This window comes from Herpailurus yagouaroundi, unplaced genomic scaffold (assembly GCF_014898765.1).
Source record: "Herpailurus yagouaroundi ecotype Mexico unplaced genomic scaffold, PumYag 205, whole genome shotgun sequence".
In the NCBI taxonomy this organism is placed as follows: Eukaryota; Metazoa; Chordata; class Mammalia; order Carnivora; family Felidae; genus Herpailurus; species Herpailurus yagouaroundi.
The window spans coordinates 2715921-2737914 of NW_024412436.1; the positions used below are offsets into that span (position 1 = coordinate 2715921).

At 38.5% G+C, this 21994-nt stretch overlaps 1 protein-coding gene across 2 annotated transcripts; it reads right to left on the reverse strand.

The window, feature by feature from the left end:
• Positions 1 to 1830: 1830 nt before the first annotated feature.
• GORAB (golgin, RAB6 interacting) lies at positions 1831 to 21937 on the reverse strand. 2 transcript variants are annotated; one of them, XM_040451625.1, is made up of 5 exons: positions 21780 to 21937; positions 15918 to 16275; positions 13433 to 13534; positions 10898 to 11038; positions 1831 to 3617 (listed from the first exon to the last, which is right to left on the reverse strand). In XM_040451625.1, exons 1-5 carry the CDS (start codon positions 21838 to 21840, stop codon positions 3161 to 3163), a joined length of 1119 nt encoding a protein of 372 aa, XP_040307559.1. In that variant the 5' UTR covers positions 21841 to 21937; the 3' UTR covers positions 1831 to 3160. The 2 variants fall into 2 exon arrangements, with proteins under 2 accessions (XP_040307559.1, XP_040307560.1); XM_040451626.1 differs by lacking the exon at positions 21780 to 21937 and having other exon boundaries at positions 15914 to 16015.
• Positions 21938 to 21994: the final 57 nt, after the last annotated feature.

Here is a 21994-nt window from a genome sequence, read left to right on the forward strand (position 1 = left end):
GACTGAGTTATATCTATCAGGGTCTTTTAAAATGCTGACTTGGCTTCTTAGAAATACAAAACCCAAAACATCATTTATAAAGGTCACTGGGAATGGCCTGGGTCAGAATAACTTGAGTCCGCTTTGTGCCAGTGTCTTCGAAGAGGAAGTTGCTGAATACTTAGATAAAGCTCTTTGAGAGTACTATGTTGCTAAATCCAAACAAAGAATGAGCAAGGTTTATAGCTGAGTTTTTACTCTATAATTCAAATGCCAATCCAGCAATAAAATACGTTCTAGAAATTCCAATCAGAGATTTCTATCATCTGACTTGGAAACCAGCTGTGCTCTCAGTGACTATAAAGATTTACCACCTGCAATTGCTGTAATTCAGTAGAATTATGCAGAGGTTTGAAAAGCGAGAAAAACTCTCGCTATATTTTAAATGCAAGGAGAACTGTGCTTTAAGAAATTCTGCTTCTCTGAAGCCTATAAAAATTTAAAAGAAAGCAGTGGGGCATCAAGGTGTACGAACACTTAAATTTGGGAATTCAAGTTTACCCTTTTGAGCATAATTTTTAAAGATGATGAGTAAAAAGTACCACCATTGGTTGGCTATCTTTTAAACAGAACAAGCGACAGAACCACAAGTAGTTAACTCCTAAATTGCATATCACATCAAGAGCCCCGGTAAGCTTATGCTTGAACTGTTTGAGAAGTAGGAGCAAGAGAAGAAGAGTTTGACCAGGGAGGGACAGCTAGACAAAGCGCTCCAATAAACTCAGGGCTGTAATTTTGAACCAATAATTTCCTTCGCAGAAAGTAACAATTATTTGTGGATTTGTGAATCCATATATCAAAAGTCTTTTGAATGTGTTTTATGATTTTAAAAGATATCAGGGCTATCCTACTAAAGCTGGTGCATATGGTCCTCATACCAGTGAGCCCCCACTTCTCTTGCTCAAACTCCTCTCACACATGGGATACAGCTGCCTCGTACAAAACTGATGCAATATAACTTTGTCACTTATATCATCACCTGAGCACTCGGATACCACCCTGGGAAAGCCGAGCAAGGCAACTTTTTCAAAATAATGGTATCAGTGGACCTTTTACAGACATATTTGAAAGCATTTCACAAGCACGAACACAATCCCTGAATGGGTTATTAAGTAAAATTTTCAAGTGGAGGGATGCAGTGAACTTTATGGCCTGATGCATATAAGAGATACACCAAGAGTTTTAGAATGGCAACGTTACTAGCACTTGAGTTAAGAGAAGCCAGTTGGCCAACATGCCGTAAGCAAAATCTCAGGCTCTCAAATTCCTCTTCCGTAAAGTGAGAGAATTAAATCAGATGACCTGTGAGGTCCCTTCGAATTCATTTATTTCATGGTTCTCCTTTTTCTGTATACCTTATAAATACTTCGACAGAGAATTAGATTGCGGCTACCTGTATGAAGCGAATGTTACAGAACCTCATTAATGATGAACTGTCCTTAACAGAGGCTTATATAAAAGTAGATGGCTGTATCTACCACATGGAGATACGGAATACAGGACCGCCATGTAACACTTCAGTATACATACTAAATTGTTGGAAACATTAAAAAAAATTTTTTTTAGCGTTTATTCATTTTTGAGAGATAGAGCATGAGTGGGGTAGGGGCAGAGAGGCAGGGAGACACAGAATCTGAAGCAGGCTCCGGGCTCCGAGCTGTCAGCACAGAGCCAGATGTGGGTCTTGAACTCATGGACTGTGAGATCATGACTTGAGCTAAAGCCAGACGCTGAACTGACTGAGCCACCCAGGCAGCCTTGAACATTTTGAAGAGTAAACAGAAGACCATGTTATGGGTGTATCAGACTTGTTTATTCCTTAGAAAAATAAGAGTATTGGACAATGATGTTTTTAGTTTTTATGAATGTCCTTCATAAATAAAAACACAACTATCTATGTAAATGCTTCTGTTCAGAGAAGTCAGCACTGGAAGGCTATAATTTCAACCCAAATTACAGAACATAAAAATACACAGCTCATCCACATGAATAACCTCAAATTCATTTAAAAATAGGATGTCCCCAACTTTTTCGACAGTATTATAAATACAATATTACATTTGTCTTTATTCTCTTATATAATAGATTTTTTTCAAGACTTTAGTATTTGCACTTTTGGAATTTCTGATAAATAGATCATAATTTACTGTGAAATTCACAGATTTTGTGACAAAACAACAGTATTTATATATTCACATATAGCACAATGTGGGGGTCAAGTATTAGTGAAGTGATAGTAATTAATGGACTATTAAAATCACCATTTGGACAATTTAAATGCTTTATGACAGGATAATTAATATCCAACGTATATAACACATGTTTACAGACAACTTTAGAAAGAAAATATATCAATTTTTTTTTGATAATCAAAAGTAGTAATAGATTTTCTGTATTATTTTAGCCTCACTACAGAAACGTTTTCATTGTCTAAATTTAATCAATGTGCTGATTAAAGAAAAGACAATACATTAACAGTAAAATTACGCATGCTAATGGTATATTTGTGTGTGTGTGTGTGTGTGTGTAGCAACTAATCAAAACTCAGGTTGTAAGTTAAAGCCATTTAACAGGCGAACTGAAGACGAAAATGTTACTGAAGCTGTCTGGTTCCTTTTGTTAAATTGCAGCTTCCAAGTTGGGTTTTGCAGCTCGACTACGATCCAATAGACAATTCAATATGCTACTTCTGTTAGTTTTTTCCCCTTCTGTCTCTTTCACATGCTAATTTTTATGTCTTTATGGACTACATAAAACAGGTATCTCATCGTCAACACCTCTCCTAGGAAAAGTCACAGGAGTCTGATTAGGTGTCGAGTATCACTTTCCATCTTACTCTTCTAGATTTACCTGGTGCAACACATTCTCAATCGTGTAGCGCCTCTTCCGTCTGTTTAGGTGGTTTGTTTCCACCTGGTATTAAGAGTGCACCAGGAGGACCTGGCCCTGGATCAAGGTGAACGTGTGCCTATATATCAAATAATCATAATGCGAGGGTTCAGAATGTCAAACATGTTCTACTGAAACTAACCACGGATTCAAAGTTAACACCGTTTTATCAGAGTTCACGGCATAATCCACAACAGACGTTTACCAGCCGCAAGGTACAAACTCTGGCACTTCATGTGGTCACGGCGGCTGAAATGTCCTTTACAGTAATTTTAACTTCTTGACTTTGGTCTGCATTCAGAAGGGGATTGCTACTGGAATTTTCACACCGTTCATCTACCTTTTGAGAAGCGGCTGGGTCTCGATGATTTCTGTTCTCTTTGGCAAATCCTAAAGTCACACTCTCCCCAGAAGGCTGAGGTGGCCTCTCCAAATGAACCATCTGTCTCCCTGCTTCGGCTTCTTGTTCGCGCAGCAATCTCTCCACCTCCACCTCAAGCTCCAGGGTCTCCTCATCAGCTTGTACATCCAGTTGTTGCATCAACTCCTCCAACTTCTTGGCCTTGCGGAGCTCATTTTGCTGTATGATGGTACAGAGGTGTTCAGTGAGTTGCTCTTTGATCTCAGTCTTGCGCTGTAGCTCCAGCTTTGCCGTCACGTACTCTGCTTCCGCCCTGTCAAAGCGCTTCCTGTGGGGACAGGTACACAGATTGGTCCATTGGTTTTCCACTAAAGAAGATATTCAAAGGAGGTTCTAGAAACAATAATTAAGCTCCAGAATTGGAAAGACGTAATGAAGATATGGATAGTGATACTTTGTGAACACTTGTCCTACATGTTAGACAAGCCAGGCTGTCGCTGCTGAAACTTCCACAACATCCACACTTGGACCCTCCCAACGTAAGCACGTTCTTCTGCACTCATGTCCTCTTTCCGAAGCTGTGCTTGAAGGTTAACTCAGTGCAAACTAGCTCCAGTGGGGCTCCAGTGAGAGCCCTGATGGGACAGTGTTTGTCGATTTCTGTCGCACAAACACTACCACCACCAGGGCCAATTTCAGGCTGCCCATGTGGCGCAGCTGAACGCGGAACTGGGAAGAGATACATGACGTTGGCCCTGGTGAACCGGTGCAGCCTGTCTCCAGCACACAGCTGGTTAAAATGTAGGAGAGGTAAAGCAGTAAGAGAAGTGAAAAGCAGAAAATCTGTACCTCTTGATTAATGGGTTAGAAAAGGAAGAAATATTTTGGTGGAGAAGGATATGGACAGTGGGTCCAAGGCGAATGTAAATGATACTAGGTGAGGCAAGAAGCAAGCATCGAGTAAGAACAGAAAAACTTCAGGCCGGGTTTAGGAAAGGTTTCTCAGTCCTGGCACTGACCCCTTGGACCATATCACTCTCTGTTGTGGGGGAGCTGTCCTGTACATTGTAGGATGCAGAGCAGCATCGCTGGCTTTCTCCCACAAGCTGCTGGTAGCACCCACTACTTGTAATAGCCAAGAATGTCTCCAGATGTTACCAAATGTCTCCCAAGGGGCAAAACTGCCCCCAGTTGAGAATCCCTGCGTTAAGTTGTTCTGTCTCCACTTTGCAACAACAGACTGTTAGACTTTGATTAGGGTATTTTATCTATTTACATAAAAACTCTGCAGATACGCAATGCCTGTCTTAGAAGTAAGGTAATTCTGGGGCGTGTGGGTGGCTCAGTCAGTTAGTGGCCGACTCTTGATTTCAGCTCAGGTCACAGTCCCAGGGTTTGTGAGTTTGAGCTCCACGTTGGGCTCTGCGCTGACAGTGTGGAACCTGCTTGGGGTTCTCTCTCCCTCCCCCTCTCTCTGGCCCTCCCCTGTTCACTCTCTCTCTGTGATCTCTCTTATTTTGTATTAGCTTGACACAAAAAGAAAAATTATCATACACTGGTTCACGGTCTTTGGCCTTTTCCACACAAATTGTTTGTTTTGTTTCATCAGGAAAAGAGATTGGCCCACATTTATCAATGAATTATAAAAGCCACTAACAGTTGTGAAAGCCTTGCTGCCTTGCTGTTATGATTGCCCACATCAACTCAAAGAGAGAAGTAACTTCTGGTACTACAGTTACAGCAACACAAAAACAGGTATAGCTCCTGACGCAAGATTCTGTCTCAAAACGTGATGAAAAAACTGAAAGGCTTTGATTTGAGAAAACCCAGGGTTCAAAACCTGCCTTTGCCATTTACTATGTATGTACCTGTTCTGGTCAAGGCCTTTTTTGGATGTAAAGGACAGACACCCAGTCAAGCTAGCTCAGGTGAAAAGTGGGTTTTATTGTAGGATACACGAGGCAATCTCCCAGGCATGTCATCAGAATCAAAAGCTATTCTCTTTAATTCTCTCATTTTGGCTTTCCAATCACACAGCCCAATATGGCCACCAGCTGTGGCTCCACATCAAATTCACTCCAATTTCTCAGAGCTCCACTTCCAGGAGGAGGACTTGGCTTGGCTTACCTTGGCTAGTTATCAGTTTAAACAGAGCTCTTAGTGTCCAGCCATGCCACGAAACTCTATTTAGTCTATGGATTAAATGTTCTGGAGTTGGCAGCCCATCTTTGTTCTAATCAGGTATGCCCCAGGGTCAGCTTCCGGAATACAAAACACAGATAGGTTCCGAAGGAAGAGGCTGGAGAATATGTGCGCAATGTCTGAAAATTCCAGTCTGGTGACCCTTGACAGTATATTCAACTGAATTTTGGCTTATTTGTACAATGGTGATACTAATAGGAGTATAGTATAGGACACTTCATAGGAGTATTAAGGATTAAACAGTATAAACAAGGGCCAGTGCCTGGTAGGCACTCAAGAAACAGAACGTCTTCAGAGCACCAGAATTGAAATGCATTGTTCATGTATCATTAGAAACGTGTACTGTATCTAAAATTAAAATTAGGCAAAGTTCAAGGACCTCGTGTTTATACTTGAAAACTCTTATTTACATCATGGTCATTTATCATATTTCATTTTTTTTACTATCATCTAGTAAATATAAGAATGACAAAACTAGCTGTTTTTCAATTACCCTCTATGTTAAAAGAATTATTCTAAAGGAGCTCTGCTGGACATGTGAATCCCTGCTTTCCATACTTTATAACATATCCTATTTAAGAATGTTCTTCCATCAAGCTTAAGAGCTCTGACAACATTCTCTACAGGTATATGAATACCTTGTCCCCTACCCCGACTCAAACCTCCTTTCTGTGGCCTGTGGTCTCCCTCAGCCAGCCAAAGTCAGTTAGTAAAGATTTACTGACCGGGCTCATGAATGCTGAATTGAAATTAAAATTCGCAAATAGGTCCCTAGGTTTCCATTGATCTTTCACCCTGGATAAATCACTGAAGATTTTGCATTTTGTTTATTTATTTAAAGTTCTTCTGGCCAGAAACATGCATATATATTCTTGTACAGAGTGATTTATGTTTAAAATATTGATTAATTTCACAAACTGCTCCATGAGCCTGAGGGTCAGGTGGATAATACCAAATCAGAATATGATGACATGTTTTGGGACAGAATAATAAGAGCATTATACATAACACAGGAAGACAAATTGAACTGGAAATGTATTCACAGAATTACTTTGTTATTTTAAACGGACACTGAGTGATTTAATGAATGTTATTTAAAGAATTCTAGAAACTGTCTCTTGGTTTGGGGATCCTGAAATTTTTTAAGAATTCAATGATTAACCCTCGGCATTCCCTTAGGTTCCACCAATCTACTTTTAGTCTTCGGTTCCTTTTCTGACTTCTACCTCTTTGTAAGTATCAACACATAAAGGTTTTTATCCTTTCTTAGAAGTCTTCCAGAGAACAAACAGAAAAACTACTAGTATTTTAAAGGATAGACTAAAACTACGTTTTGCAATTACTGTATGTGCCCATTGTACCCTCTTATAAATCTGAGATACATTACGGGATTGTTGAGATAGCATTTTTCCTGTATCTTGAAACATTTTGCCATTTTATCACCCTGGCATTATTTCTTCATTACTCATCAATTATTCTCATTTCTACAGAAAAAAGATTAATAAGAAAACAGAGAATGATGGAATAACCTAAGAGATGATGCCACAGTGAAATAAATCATCACTGTTTACAGTAAAATAAATCACTGTTTAGCTGCCTTACTGTGTTATCCAAAGTATTACATCATCTTTAACTTTTTTTTTAATGTTTGTTTTTGAGAGAGAGAGGACAGAGACACAGGTAGAATCCGAAGCAGGTTCCAGGCTCCAAGCTGTCAGCACAAAGCCAGATGTAGGGCTCGAACCATGCAAGAACTGTGAGATCATGACCTGAGCCTAAGTCAGATGCTTAGCTGAGCCACCTTGGTGGCCCCTATGTCACCTTTTAAAAAGGTATAAAAAAGGACTAGAAACACGATATTTGTAATCTGTTCTCAGCTTTCATTGAACACAGTTCAGAATTAGTTTTTCTAGCCACAGTGGCAAAATAAAGTTGACAGATGAAGATATTTTGCAGCTATTAAACAAAGCAAAAGACGAATGTTGTGGTAGGCTAAAAAATGACCACCCAGAGATATTCACCTCCTAATCCCCAGAACCTGTGAATATTATCTTACAGGGCAAAAGGTGTGATTAAGTTAAAGATTTTGAAAAGAGTTTATTCTGAATTATCCAGTGGGACCCTAAATATAGTCACATGTGTCCTTTTAAGAAAGAGGCAGAGGGGGGCACCTGGGTGGCTCAGTCGGTTAAGCATCCAACTTCAGCTGCAGTCATGATCTCACAGTCTGTGGGTTCGAATCCTGCATCGGGCTCTGTGCTGACAGCTCAGAGCCTGGAGCCTGCTTCAGATTCGGTGTCCTCCCCCCTCTACCCCTCCCCCACTCACACTCTGTCCCTCTCTCTCTCTCTCTCTCAAAAATGAATATTAGGGGCGCCTGGGTGGCGCAGTCGGTTAAGCGTCCGACTTCAGCCAGGTCACGATCTCACGGTCCGTGAGTTCGAGCCCCGCGTCAGGCTCTGGGCTGATGGCTCGGAGCCTGGAGCCTGTTTCCGATTCTGTGTCTCCCTCTCTCTCTGCCCCTCCCCCGTTTATGCTCTGTCTCTGTCTGTCACATAAATAAATAAAAACGTTGAAAAACAAAAAAATTAAAAAAAAATGAATATTAAAACAAAAAGAGGCAGAGGAAGTTTTGAGAGAAGAGAAGGAAGCAATGTGACTACGGAGGCACAGAAGGTAGTGGTGCAGCCACAAGCCAAGGAGTGCCTACAGCCACCAGAAGCTGGAAGAGGCAAGGAATGGATTCTTCCCTCAAGTCTCTGAAGGAAGACTGACGCTGCCAACACCCTGGATTTCAAACCTCCAGCTTCCAGAAATGTAAGAGAATGCATTTCTGTTGTTTTAAGCCACACAGTTTGTAGTAACTTGTTATGTCAACCCTAGGAAACAATACAAGGCAGAAACAGACAACCTAGGTTCTAGATAGTGAAACTGGTAATATGCATGAAATCTCAAGAGTATGAGACTTCAGAAAACACATCCTACGTGAATTTTCTCAAACTCAGAACCAATGAATGAAAAATATGTATCTAAGGACAAAAAGGCAAGGTTACCCTCATAGAGTTAATAATTTCAACAGAACAAACTTGATCACACAGTATTTTACAAGTACCTGTAGCATCTTATGTTGTGAAAGGATGTAACTGTTCTTTCAACTTTTAATGTTGGGGGCCAAACATTACTTGAAAAAAAGAGGACTGCTATGCTTATATTCTTATTAAACTTTTTAATAAAGTTGTTTTCCACAATCATTATTTTTACTTTTGTAAATTAGACATAAAATGACTGCACACATTTATGTACATGCGTGCATATGTGTATGAGCGTGTATGTGTCTATGTTAACAGGAGTGTCTATTAAACACAGATGGCAAACAGTGCTCCTAGTTCTTCCTGGTACACTAGGGGTCAAAGAGATGCTCTACACACATCCACTCTTGTTTTACAAGCTGGTCTATGCAGCATACAGCATCCTTGAAGTCACAGATATGACTAGTGGCAATAACTCTCAGTTTGGCTCCCAGAAGCTCTGGTCTCCTTGGAGGGGTCTACCCTAGTGCTGTTCTATGGAAGCCGATTTTAAAGCAAATTCTGGCCTATTCTGTATCCAAGAAACTTTTGTGGACACAGCACTGTACCAGGTACTATAAAACTATCATTTTTATTAAAAAAAAAAAGAAGTCAAGGAAATCTCCCACAGAGATGGACTGTCGTGGGGACTGGCTACCAGTAGAAATCTAAATCACAATACTGTTATCACCAATCTCTAATCTCTCAATAACCGCAGATGTAAATTTAGAAAACATCTTAATCTTATGCACGAACAAGGTACGATGCCGGTCCCAGTCACAACTGTCTATGGCTTCTCTGTGACTTACCTCAAGAGTTTAGGATTTTAAAAATAGCCTCACACATCAAATATGGATATTCACATACAACTATGCCAATATCAGTACCATGAGAAATTGCCATCTTTAGTTTAAGAAATATAAAAATTTATGTCAAATTTTTTTCCTACAGAAACTAAAGTTTCATTAAGCACATTTTATATGATTGGATGTTTTCTTTTTTAACCAGTAAACCCACTTTCTTTGTGGTTCTCTGAAGAATAAAACTATGACATTTCTTATATAATGTTCAATATACAAATGTATCCTTCTCCAGTCTCCTCCAGGACAGAATTAAAACATAATCAAATGATTTTCAGTTGAGGTATCTAGAATAATCTGAATTATTCATATTAAGGTCTACAAAGGCCTAGGAATGTTCCTCTGGTAAACTTAAGTTACAGAGAATAACATATGCTAAAAACTAGGCTGAGTTTAATCTTAATAAAATCTTGGTTACCTCCTTAATGTCCTTATTAATAGAATTAGGAACCTCCAGTTATCAGCTACTGATGGCATTAATTTAAGCAGTTAATTAATAAAGGCAGCCCATTAAGTCTAATAGCATGTGGTCAAACAACAATTACAAAAATCACAAGGACACCACAAACCTCTTTCTTAATAAACGGTGAATTGAAAACACAATCAAGCATTTCCGCTTTATTAAACTGTTCTATAAACATTCTGCTGCTGTGGTTTACCCTGGACTAATGAGGCATTCGGATGGATTTCTAGTGTTACAGAGAAAGATGCAAAACTGAGTCATTAACACAGCATTCCCTTGTGAGAAAAGACAAACCGGGATGATTAAAGCAACGCGGGAAGGACTGAAAACCCTGAAATTGGACTTAATTTTTTGCCCTTTTATGTGCTTGCAAGGTTCATGTAATTCTTTACATGTGTTCATGCATTTTAAAAATACTCCATGATGATTTTTTTTCTCTAAAATGCCAATGATTGAAACCAAGGAAACACATGAGAGCAAACTATTATAGGCAGAATACAATCGAAAAGAAAAAAAAAAAGGAAAAACTTCAAGCTTTCAAGACAGAGTGGTATTTTCTTTAAAATACTTGTAGCCTTTTTAAAAAAAAAAGCTGGATCTTCTTTCTTTGGTGAAAATTGACATGAGAACTAGGCTCATCTCTAAGGACCATCTCAGATCATCAAAATTTCTTAACAGAAAGAGTACAGACTTGGTGTTAAAATAGCAGAATTTGGGGGCAAGTCATTAAGACTCTTAGAGTCCCAAGCATTATACAGATGATTGATGGTTTAGCAAAAAAGACTAAAACGTAAATAAATAATGCAAGAAATGAGCTAACAGGAATAAGAACAAGAGTAGGCCAGAGTGAAGGAAGAGGCACTGGATTTAGTACAAAACAGGAATAAACAGAGCACCTGATGGCCTGATGGGACCGTTAGGAGGCTTAAGTGATGACACACATGAAAGCCCTTGGCCCAGCCAGCAGTAAATACTTCTGAAATTTCACTCCTGATTCAGAGTTCTCTCAACTCACCGAGCGTATGAATACTCAAGGCTGGCTTGATCAATCCGGTTCCTGAGGATCCCAATGTCAGCTGACACCATGTCATCTAAAGCCTGTAACTCCTTTTGGATCCGCTTTAGTTTCAGGGTCTCTGCTTGAGTTCTTTTAGATCTAGAAAAATGAATAGAAAAATAAAAACATTTTAAAATCACGTATCCATACGCAAGAGAAGTGAAAAAAGCAACCAACTATATATATGATACTATATATACGATAGGATTATAATGTATAATTTTTAAAAATCAGAAAAAAAACACAAATCGAAATATAATAAACACTGGTAAAATTTTGGTATATCTCTAAGACTGCATTTGTGCTATTTTCCCTTATTCTAAGCTTTCTGTTTTCCTATGTACCAGTAATGAACAAGTGGAGTTTAAAATTAAAAACATGATACTATTTGCATTAGCACTAAAAAAAAAAAAAAAAAAGTAATACTTAGGAATGAATCTAAGAAAAGAAAGTACAAGATCTGTGAAGAAAACCACAAACTCTGTTCTATATGGAAAAGGTAAAATCAGGTATATATCAGATCCATACTTCACACCATATAAAAACAAAACATTCTCCAAATGGATTAACATATAACATTATCATACATTTTCATACACAAAGGAAAGAGTAAGATTTTTCAAAATACCAATAGTTCACTTATAGGTCTATATTCATTCCACGAGGATGAGAATAAGCACTAAAAGAACGTTATCTATATTCTCTTTACACAGAACTTCTAAAATAACTTTCCAAATTTCTAGCCTTAAGTTCTTGCTCAGGCCACTTTCATTTGTCCAACACTTAGTGGACAGAAAGAATGGACCCTTACGTTAAACACCATTTCTTCATGTCTATTCGGTCTGAACCTTCTTAGGACTCATTCCCCCAAACTTTTATTGCTTTGATTCCTGTGTTTTAGGCAAGACTACAGCTTAAAAGCACATCTAAGCTCAGTCCTCTCAGCACCCCAAACACAGTACACACTGAAGAACAGAATACACAGACACAAAAGCCTTTAATCTGATTTCACTCACTTCAGAATTTCACACCCCTTCTCACAGGAGAATAAAACTCCCACAGAAAACCACTATCTTGCAACTTATATTCTCCTGATTTTTACTCCATTACGCATTTCCCCTTGTTTTTTGCCCACAGAATTAACAGTATGACTTTTTTACTTCAAGGACTTCACTGGTGCATTTATCACTAATCTAACCATGTTGTGTTTTCTCACGTTTCAGCCTGTATCACTATTTCGTCTTAAACCAAAAGCACATCAAGAACAAGTGCTGAGCCTATAAATCCTTTTGTAAAATCCCTAGTGAACAGCCTCTCCAACCACTTCTAAACTGAAGACTACTGAAGTGATTTTCAAAAATCACTGTTCACTTTGAATAATCATGGTTTTTTCTTGAAACCTAAGTTCAGTAAGTTGCACATTTCCTGTTTCATGCAAATCAAGTGGGACCAGCTGGAGGGGGGTTGAAATCATTTTCAAATACATATATCCTTTTGACAGGTAAAATTCTCCATTACTCTTCTACCTACCTGCCTTTCTATCCTTGTCCCTTCCCCTCCCCCTGATACACACGGCAGTTTCAATACATAATAGTTTTGCCAGGCTTTTCTGGAGATCTAAGAAGAAAATGCCAAGAAAACTTGCTCGCATTTAATTCTCACTATTCTCAATCATTGCTTCACTGACTAAGTTTGGGTGGGTTCCTAAGGCGATAGCACACTGGAAAGCACAAACTAAAAGGGCAGAAAGAGTGGGTGAGGGGTGGAAAGTGGCTCAAACGGGAACATTGCTGCTGGAGGCCAACATGATGCAGTGAAGGAAAAGGAACTGCTGACAAACTGACGCCAGGAGGGACAGAAAAATCGAATCGCACACAGTATGGCAGAGTACTCACAATGGTGACCCCGAGTCATCGATGAAAGGTTAAATTATGCCGTGTATCAGTGGGGGCAGGGTAAATTCTTTAAGAAAAATGTCCACAGAAAACACAATTAAAACTTCTGGAGTGGAAGTCATTTATGTGGAATAGCCTTATTCTTCTACATGTCACAGGATTAAGGCCTCCCCACGTCAAAATTAAAACCTGCATTTGTTGCTAATGCACTTACACTGATGGCTATTCACTGCTCCCTTAGAATGTAATTTATTTATACCAAATAAATTTGGTATAATCTATGCTTACAAAGTCCTCCTTAATGAATTAACACTGGAATTTCTGTATCATTTATAAAGGAGAACTATTTTAGTGAGCCTTAAAAGTAATGCTGTAGAGGGGCACCTGGCTGGCTCAGTCGGTAGAGCATGTGACTCCCGGCCTCCGGGTTGTGAGCTCAAGTACCACACTGGGCGTAGAACCCACTTTAAAAAATTTTTTTAAAAGAATGTTGTAGAGAAAATATCAACTTATCAGAACAGACAAGGGAAAATAAACATAAAACATGACAGAACTGACTGCAGGTTACAAACAACCTCTCCTAGTTCAGATGCCTCACCTTTCTGCAATAGCTTTAGCCAAAAGAGCTTTCTTACGTTTATTTTTCTCTTCCATAAGCCGTTGTTCTTCTTGGAGGACTTCCCAACGAGATTTTTCTTGCCTAGGGAGCAGAGTATAAAAATGAGTTTCTGAAACCCCATGCCACACCTTACCAGTCTCAGGCCTCTATGTATAAAATTTAATCAACCACATTATGTATATTTTCCTTCAAAAGCCCTCTTAAAAGGAACCCATCTGCAGCCCATTATTTTGTTCTAATAGGAACAAAGATTATCATTTGAAGTCAAGAAGTCTTACATAAATTGGCCCTTTGAAATCCATTATATGTATATAATCTAGGAAGCCACAAACTGGAAGCCAGAGTACTGTGTCATTTATTAGGAGTACAAAGAAAGTTGTGTAAGTTAATTATGTATTATATGCAAAACGGAGAATATTAATTGGCATGTAGCTAATGTCATATCTTTTAGAGTTTTCTATAATGAAAGTCTCTACCATTTAACACCCTTAAGACAATAACCAATGTTTATTTCATTTTTTTTTTCCAATTTGCTCACTTCTTTCCATTCTGAGACATTTTTAAACAGAGTGAAACACTATGAGCTAAGACTTGAATACTGGACTCCAATCTGTCCAATTCTGAAAGAAGTATATTAAAATTTCCCAGAAATTTAAGAACTTGATGTCAACTCAAAGTAACGACAAAGCTATTTATTCCTATTATTGTCATTTCTTATGGCCACTGTGTCAAAAATCTCTATTCCCAGACCTACTAATCACTTCCAAATTTATCATTTTCTTTCCCTTCCTAGAGTCTCCATCTTGGTACAGGCACTGGTCCTCTCTCATTTTGACTACTGCAGTAGTCCAGCCCAGCCAGCACCCTCCCCCAAATGGGCAGCAATCCTGACATGTGGGTTTTCTCTAACCGTTGTTTTGGTAAGGGCATCTCTCCTCCAGAGGCCTGGGTGATATTCTGTTGCATGGGGGAACTCGCTAGGCAGGAATTCTCAGCTTCCACATGCTTCTTCATTTCCCTAGTTCTCTACTACTCTCCGGCTTAGCTCTTGCCTCTTCCAGAGAAGGGAGATGTCATCTCTGAGCATTCTCTAGGCTACAGCTTTCCTTTCCCCTTCTTGCAACCTCCAATTTCTCCTTTTCAATGACAGTTCCTGAGATTACATGTCTATGAAAATTTTCCCAAGCATCTAAAAAAAAATTTATTTTCCCAACAACGTTCAATCTAAATTATCCAACTCAATTTAAACCCACCCTCCCCTACTTCTCTCAGGCCTTTGCTGGTAAACTACACTTAAAGACATTTAAATACATGCACTTGTTTGGGGTGCCCGGGTGGCTCAGTCAGTTAAGCGTCTGACTTAGGCTCAGGTCATGATCTCACAGCTTGTGGTTTCGAGCCCCAAGTCAGGCTCTGTGCTGACAGCTCAGAGCCTGAGCCTGCTTCAGATTCTGTGTCTCCCTCTGACTCTGCCTCTCCCCTGCTCACACTATCTCTCTCTCTCAAAAAATAAATAAACATTAAAAATTTTTTTAAAAAATGCACTTGTTCAATGTTGCTCTCATAATTTACATGGCTTTAGATCTCCTGTAAAAATGATTTCTCGGTTGTAAACCCCTGGTGGGCCAGGAAACACTTTAAACTCATAGTACAGAACCTGGATCAGAGAAATCATAAGTTACATCGAAATAGAAAGACTCAGAAAATGGAAAACAGAAACAAATGGTAACCTGATAAATCAGGAGGAAACAAATACGAGTGGATATCAAAACAAAAGGTATAGGATAAAAATTCTGAGAATTCGTAAGTCATACATAGAACAGCAATTTCCACAAAACTGTTTCTAAACTAAATTCTGGAGGTGGTTTCTAATATAAACACATTAAATAAAGAATAAAAAGAAATCTAATGATGTAGCTGAATTGTTTTATCAGTCCTCTCAATTTCCTACACACTCTTCTTTGACCATCCCTTCCTATCTTTTCATAAACAATCTTTTCCAGGCCAGTGGAGATGGAGTGAAGCTGAAGAAGGGGTTCGATCTGGGATGAGGGGGAGCACTATGCATGTAAGAACTGCTTCTAGTGAGGGTCAAGGGCAGACACTTTGGATCCAGAAAGATTTGTATGTGAACCTCAACTCTGCCATTTATTAAGCTATGTATTTGCTTTGGGAATAAAGCATCTTTTCTGAGTCCAAGAAATCTCATCTGTCAAGTGAAAATAATGAACGTGTATTATAAGGCTGCTATGAAGACTACATGGCATAAAACATATAAAATGCCCAACACTGGCTGGCTTACAACATATTTAGGTGGTAGCTATTCTTCAATAGTTTATTCATGATGTTTCTAGGTTAGAATATGAAAGAGAAAACGTTAAAACTGTATTTCTTCAAAGCCCAGTGGAGGGGAAAAAAAAACGTAAAATGGAAAAAAATCTCAGGGATATATAGACTTACTAACAATTCCACTCTCTTTTTTTCCATTTTGCAATCTGGCTTTGGAGGTAGGACCTCAGTGTTTTTGTGACTATCATGGGAATTCTCAAGTCCCGGTTCCCTTGGTTGACCTTCAGTCCCCTGTGGTTTTCCATCACCAACAGGAGAAGTGAGTGTAAGAGGATTAGGAGGAACAGGGGAAGAAGAGTGTGGTTTTTGAGTATTAAATCTTGGTTTGGGTGCAGAAAGCAGCTGCTCTGGAGGTACTGAGCTTGATCCATCTTGAAGTCCAAGTTTTTGGCTTTGCTCTTGAAGGGCTTTTTCTCGCTGAAGTTGTTGTCGACTTTTCTTCACCGGGAGACGCCGCTGTGGTTCAAATGGATCTATGTGAAAAAGAGGAGAATTCCTTTGTGTGAGCAACAAATAATTAGAATTTCTCTAAGAAAATAAAGCATTAACATTAATAATAATTCCACAGGGTTTCTCCCCCTTCTCTACCATAAAAACCCAGGGAAAAACAGCCATCTTCCTTAGTATTTTTGACAGTTCTTCTATAATCATACTCTTAATATTTAACAAAAACTATCCCAACTCAAAATTGAGCTTAAAAGAAGTCCATTTGTCTGTTGAGTTAAGCCTCGGAATAAAAAGCAAGATTTCTTTTTCAACTTGAATTGATAACTGACTAAGCAATTAACTAATCTGACCAAGCAAAGTAGACAAATGAATTCTCTAATAGGTCTTAAATTTGACTTATGATTCTATTTGCTCTCCTGAAATAAAATGGTGGTTGCAGTTACAAATGGGCTGCACTCTTCTTAAATAACAGATCTTAACCAGTTTGATACATAGGTAGATATTATACATGAAGTATAACTGAATGAAGTCTCTTATTTCTAAGAATGCTAGTTAACCCTCAAATGTTAGCTTTCATCTTCCAGAGCAGTGCAAGGTTGTCTTCCCCAAAGTTAGCTAGCCATGAGTCAATGTATGCAAGCTAATTTTAACAGCAGCCTGAACAAACCAATAGAGGAAGAGAAAACAGGGAGAATTTTTTTTTTACAAAAGCACTATAAAATAAATAATACCCCTATTATACTTCTTGGTTTGCCCAACCAGTGTTAACCTTGTAAGGCAGAGTACTGGAGAATTTGACTCACATTCATATTATATTTAATAAGAACTATAAATGGTATTGTTTATAAAATGCCTGAGAAGTGAAATTATGGTAAGTTCTTATTAATTAACTCAAGTAGGGCTTTTAAAATTCTGCATATTGATCCATGAAGCAACACAAGCCTATTATTTAAATCTCCCAAAGGAGAATTAAAAGCTCTGGAGTCACAGTTCTGGCACAGCTTTTGTTCAGCTCAATAATCGTAGACAAGTCAATTAATTATTCCATAACCCAGTTTTTCCAACTGTCAAATGGGTTGAAAATTTACCTGCTCTACTTAACTCATGAAGTTACTGTAAGGATTAAATGAGACAGGTAAAATATTTTAAAACATAGATGTGCCATCGCAAGTAAAATGTTATTACTGTTGACTTTAGCCAGGAACACAAAGTAACCTCCTCTATCTTGAGACAGGAACTTATTCTTGACTACTGATCTTTATGTACACCATAAGAAAATGCCATTGAGCTTATTTCCTGGTTACACTCACTAGTTGAATTATTCTTTTGCTTTTCACAGAAACTGCACAGGAGATTAAAAATGCTACAAAATAATAAACAAAACAGTAAACAAATCAGGCCTGAAACAATAAATAGAAAAACTCCTGGAACTAATAAGCCATTATAGCAAGGTTGCAGAATTCAAGATTAATATACAAAAGTCAACTGTTTTCCTATGTACCAGTAATGAACAAGTGGAGTTTAAAATTAAAAACATGATACTATTTGCATTAGCACTTAAAAAAAAAAAAAAAAGTAATACTTAGGAATGAATCTAAGAAAGCACAAGATCTGTGAAGAAAACCACAAACTCTGATAATGAAATCAAAGAAATAAATGGGGAGATATTCTATATTCGTGAAAAGATTCAATCCTGTCTTATTTTGCTAATACTGACACAATGATCCTAAAGTTTATATGGAGAGGCCAAAGACTCAGAATAGCTAACACAATATTAAAGAACAAAACTGGAGAACTGGCATTACTTGGCTATAAAACTACAGTAATCAAGACCGTGGGCATTAGTGAAAGAACAGACAAATAGACCAATGGAACAGAATAGAGACCATAGGAATATTATAAAGCTTTAAAATAGTGTGGTATTGGCGCATAATAGACAAACTGACCAATGGAATAGAACAAAAGAACCCAGAAACAGGTTCATACGTGTATGAAGCACTGGTATATGACTAAGATAGCACGGCCTATCAACAGCAAAAGGTGGAATCATTCAATAAATCGACTTGAAAAAAAAACCCAGCTATATGGAAAAGGTAAAATCAGATCCATACTTCACACCATATAAAAACAAAGAAAACATTCTCCAAATGGATTAATGATTCAAATGTCAAATCAACATTTTAAAACTCTTATTAGAAACACATTGCTTTATACAGTGTTTTGAATCTATATAGCTTATAACAAAAATGATTCTTAAAAATGCTTAATTGAATATAAGGACTAACATCTTATGGAAGGGTACTACTACCTCATGGTAGGGTACTAAGTGAAGACACAGAACATGTGTACAAATTTGACCATATTAAAATTAAATACTTTGTTCATCATAAGATTAAAGTTAAAAGACAAGTTACAAGCTGGGAGAAGATATTTATTGGAGAACATATTCATAATATACCTGGAAAAGAACTAGTATCAAGAATAAATAAAGAACTCATGAATATTTTCTTTAGACATTGACAGCATTGTAGTTGCACTGTTTTTCTATTTCCAATTTTTTATTATGAAATAATTTTTTATTATAAATCACACATCAAATACATGTATTTGCTACAGACACACATCCAACCTGTATGGATTATTAAAAAAAACAGTCACATTTAAAAAAATAAAACATGGCTAGAGTAGACACAACTGCTATTTAAAGATAGGCATGTTATCCTCTCTTTTGGAACACTCAAGATAATTGTACTTATTGCCCTCCAAATCATATTACTTGCTTTTATTAAATGAAATGTAAGTATGAATGATATCTATCATTGACTGATGGAAGCATTTAATTGCCAATGCTCGAGTCTCAACTTTTTTCTCCTCATGCCATGGTGCACTCCCATATGACAACATGAAAACACAATGACGAGTGACTATGCGGAAGAGTCACCTGCCAGTCTATGTTAGACATGAAGTTATAAAGAAAAATAAATCTTTATTATTTTAAATAATTGATATCTTAGGGCTATTTGTTAACTGTAGCATAACTTGTCTCAACTTGATTTCATTATTACCAAGTACTTTTAAAATTTCCTACGTATTTGCCCCTTCCTGATCATATTCCCCCTTTCTAGTACTGGGTATTTTGATTTCCTATACTCCCAGAAGAATATACCTGCTTTGTATGATTTTGACCTTCTACAAATGATATCAGGTTGTATGAATTTTTGTAACTTGTTCTTGTCATGCATTATATTTATGAAATTTATACATGTTAATGTATGTGGGTATAGTTCATATATTCCCACTAGCTCTATACTGGCCCACTGAATGGCTGTATCACAATTTATCCACTTAAAAAAATTTTTTTTTAACATGTATTTATTTTTGAGAGAAAGAGCATGAACAGGGGAGGAGCAGAGAGAGAGGGAGACACAGAATCACAAGTAGTCTCCAGGCTCCGAGCTGTCAGCACAGAACCCCACAGGGGCTTGAACTCACAAACCGTGAGATCATGACCTGAGCCAAAGTTGGACACTTAACCAACTGGGCCACCCAGGCACCCCTATTTATCCACTTTTATTAATGAACCCTTGGTTTGTTCCCAGCTTTTCAGTATTATAAATAAGAATGCAAAGAACATTCTTGATTTTTCCCAATGTGCACATGGGGTTTCTCTAGAGTACGGTCATCCTTATTTTTGCTGGCAACCAACTCTACCTTCATGGATTAATTCTATTTTTAAGGTTGGAGAACAGCTGGAAGGAGTCTTAAAAATGAAAAATCCAACTCCTCTACTTTCACACATGAGAAATCCAAGGCAAAAAAGATTTAGAGGCAGAGCTAGGAGATCTATATGCCAATCACTGTGTGTGGTTATGAGAGTACAAAGATGCTAACATGTGTTCTCTTACTCATGGTGGTCATAGACTAGGGGTTGGTGTCTATGCTTTAACATCTTACTACGAAATTATAGGCCTTGAAGCTAAGGTCTTTCCAGCCCCTCTCTCTCCCAAATTGTAAAGATATTTAGAAATGTACTTCCACAAAATGAATCTATTGTTACAATTTAGTCTATATTAAGTCTTCTTTCCCTTGGCAAACTCACCTCTACTAACACATAATGCTTGTGAAATGTTCCCAAGTTCTGCCCAACCCCCAGCAGAGTCAAGTTCCTGCTAGCTCTGTTAACAAGCTCTTGTAAACTATCTATTATCACCTTATATTATAGCTTGTCTCCTCAGTAGACTATCAGTTCTCTGAATACAAGGATGATGCCTTGTTCATCTTAGTATGTAGATGTACTTACATAGTATGTACTATGTATGTAGCATGTATGTAGCTTTAGTATGTAAAATACAGAAGCTGATACCTCTAACTTTGGGTCAGACCTGAAACAGGAATACTTGTACTCTGTACATACGAATATGGGAATGGATGTTCAAAACATAGAGCAAAAAAGTTTGAGATTAAGTTTGTTAATTACACACCGCAGTGTAACTTTTATGATATAGTTTTTAAAGGCCTCTGGACCAGTCAAAACCTCCTCCATCTGTATAATCTACATTGGTCCTGTATTCCTACTTTACTTCCTTTTCCACTTGTTAGCCTTATTTTTACATCTATGCTAAAGATGCAGACTTACCTGAACAACATCCAATTTGATCACAAACTCTAACAAAAAGCATGCCAGGGCTTACTGAATTTTCTTCCAAAGTATATAAATTATGGTACTAAGAGGGATGTAAACTCACAGAAGGAGTGTGCAATACCAGGATCACCGTATAGAATTTCATGACATTACATTCATAGTTCATATCACCAAGGGTTTCTCACCAAATAACAGTAAACTTAATTCCTTCATTAAAAGAAAACAAAATAGTACAAGTCCGTCCAATAACTACCCTACAAAGCCAGCGGGGGAGGCACACTGTAGCTTACAACAGTCAATAGGTATAATTTCACATCTAACTTTTCAAAAAGTCTTGGTTTTCTGACTCTCAAGAGTTACAATTTCAAAAGTCATCTGGCAACCAGAAGTGAATGCAAGACTCCAGATGTATTAAGAAAAGCATCGTCGTTTTGCGTTTATTCGGATCCCTGTACTCCCTTGTTCCCAACCATTGTCAACTTACATACATACATTCATCACAATTCGAATCTGGTGTGTGCCCCTCCCCCTTCTCTTACCCCAACCCCAACCCTCCAGCCGTGGACTTAAGGAAGCAATCTTCCCACAAGAGACGCCGAGGCTGTAGGCTCACTTCCTCTCCCAAGTCCCGTCCCTTTCACGGGAAGTCAAATTCCTGAAGTGGATTCCTCAACTTTCTTACCTGAAAGATCCCAGTCCCCTGGACCCGCCCCTCCCGCTGTGGTTCCCACCTCTGGAACCCCTCAATCCCCTCCTCCCGTTAGAGCTCCTTCCCCAAACATCAACACATTACCCTCTTTCCCGCCCCCTACCCCCTCAAAAGCTGCAGCCCCGCCCCTTCCCCTCTAGAGACCCAAGAATGAAACCTCTGCAGGCACGTCCCGTTACCTTTAGTTTGCTTCAGTCGCCTCAGCTCCTCCTCAGAGAAGCCGGCCCAACCCCGCGCCATCCGCCTCGGCTGCCAGCGCCCCCAGAACGCCCACACCTCAGAGCCCCGACTGCCAACACGACTACCCAGTCACATCCGGGTTCTTCCCGGCCGCGGCCGACCGACCAATCAGCGCGTTGAGCTCTGGCTACAAGGCCCCCGTCGCTTGCTGCGG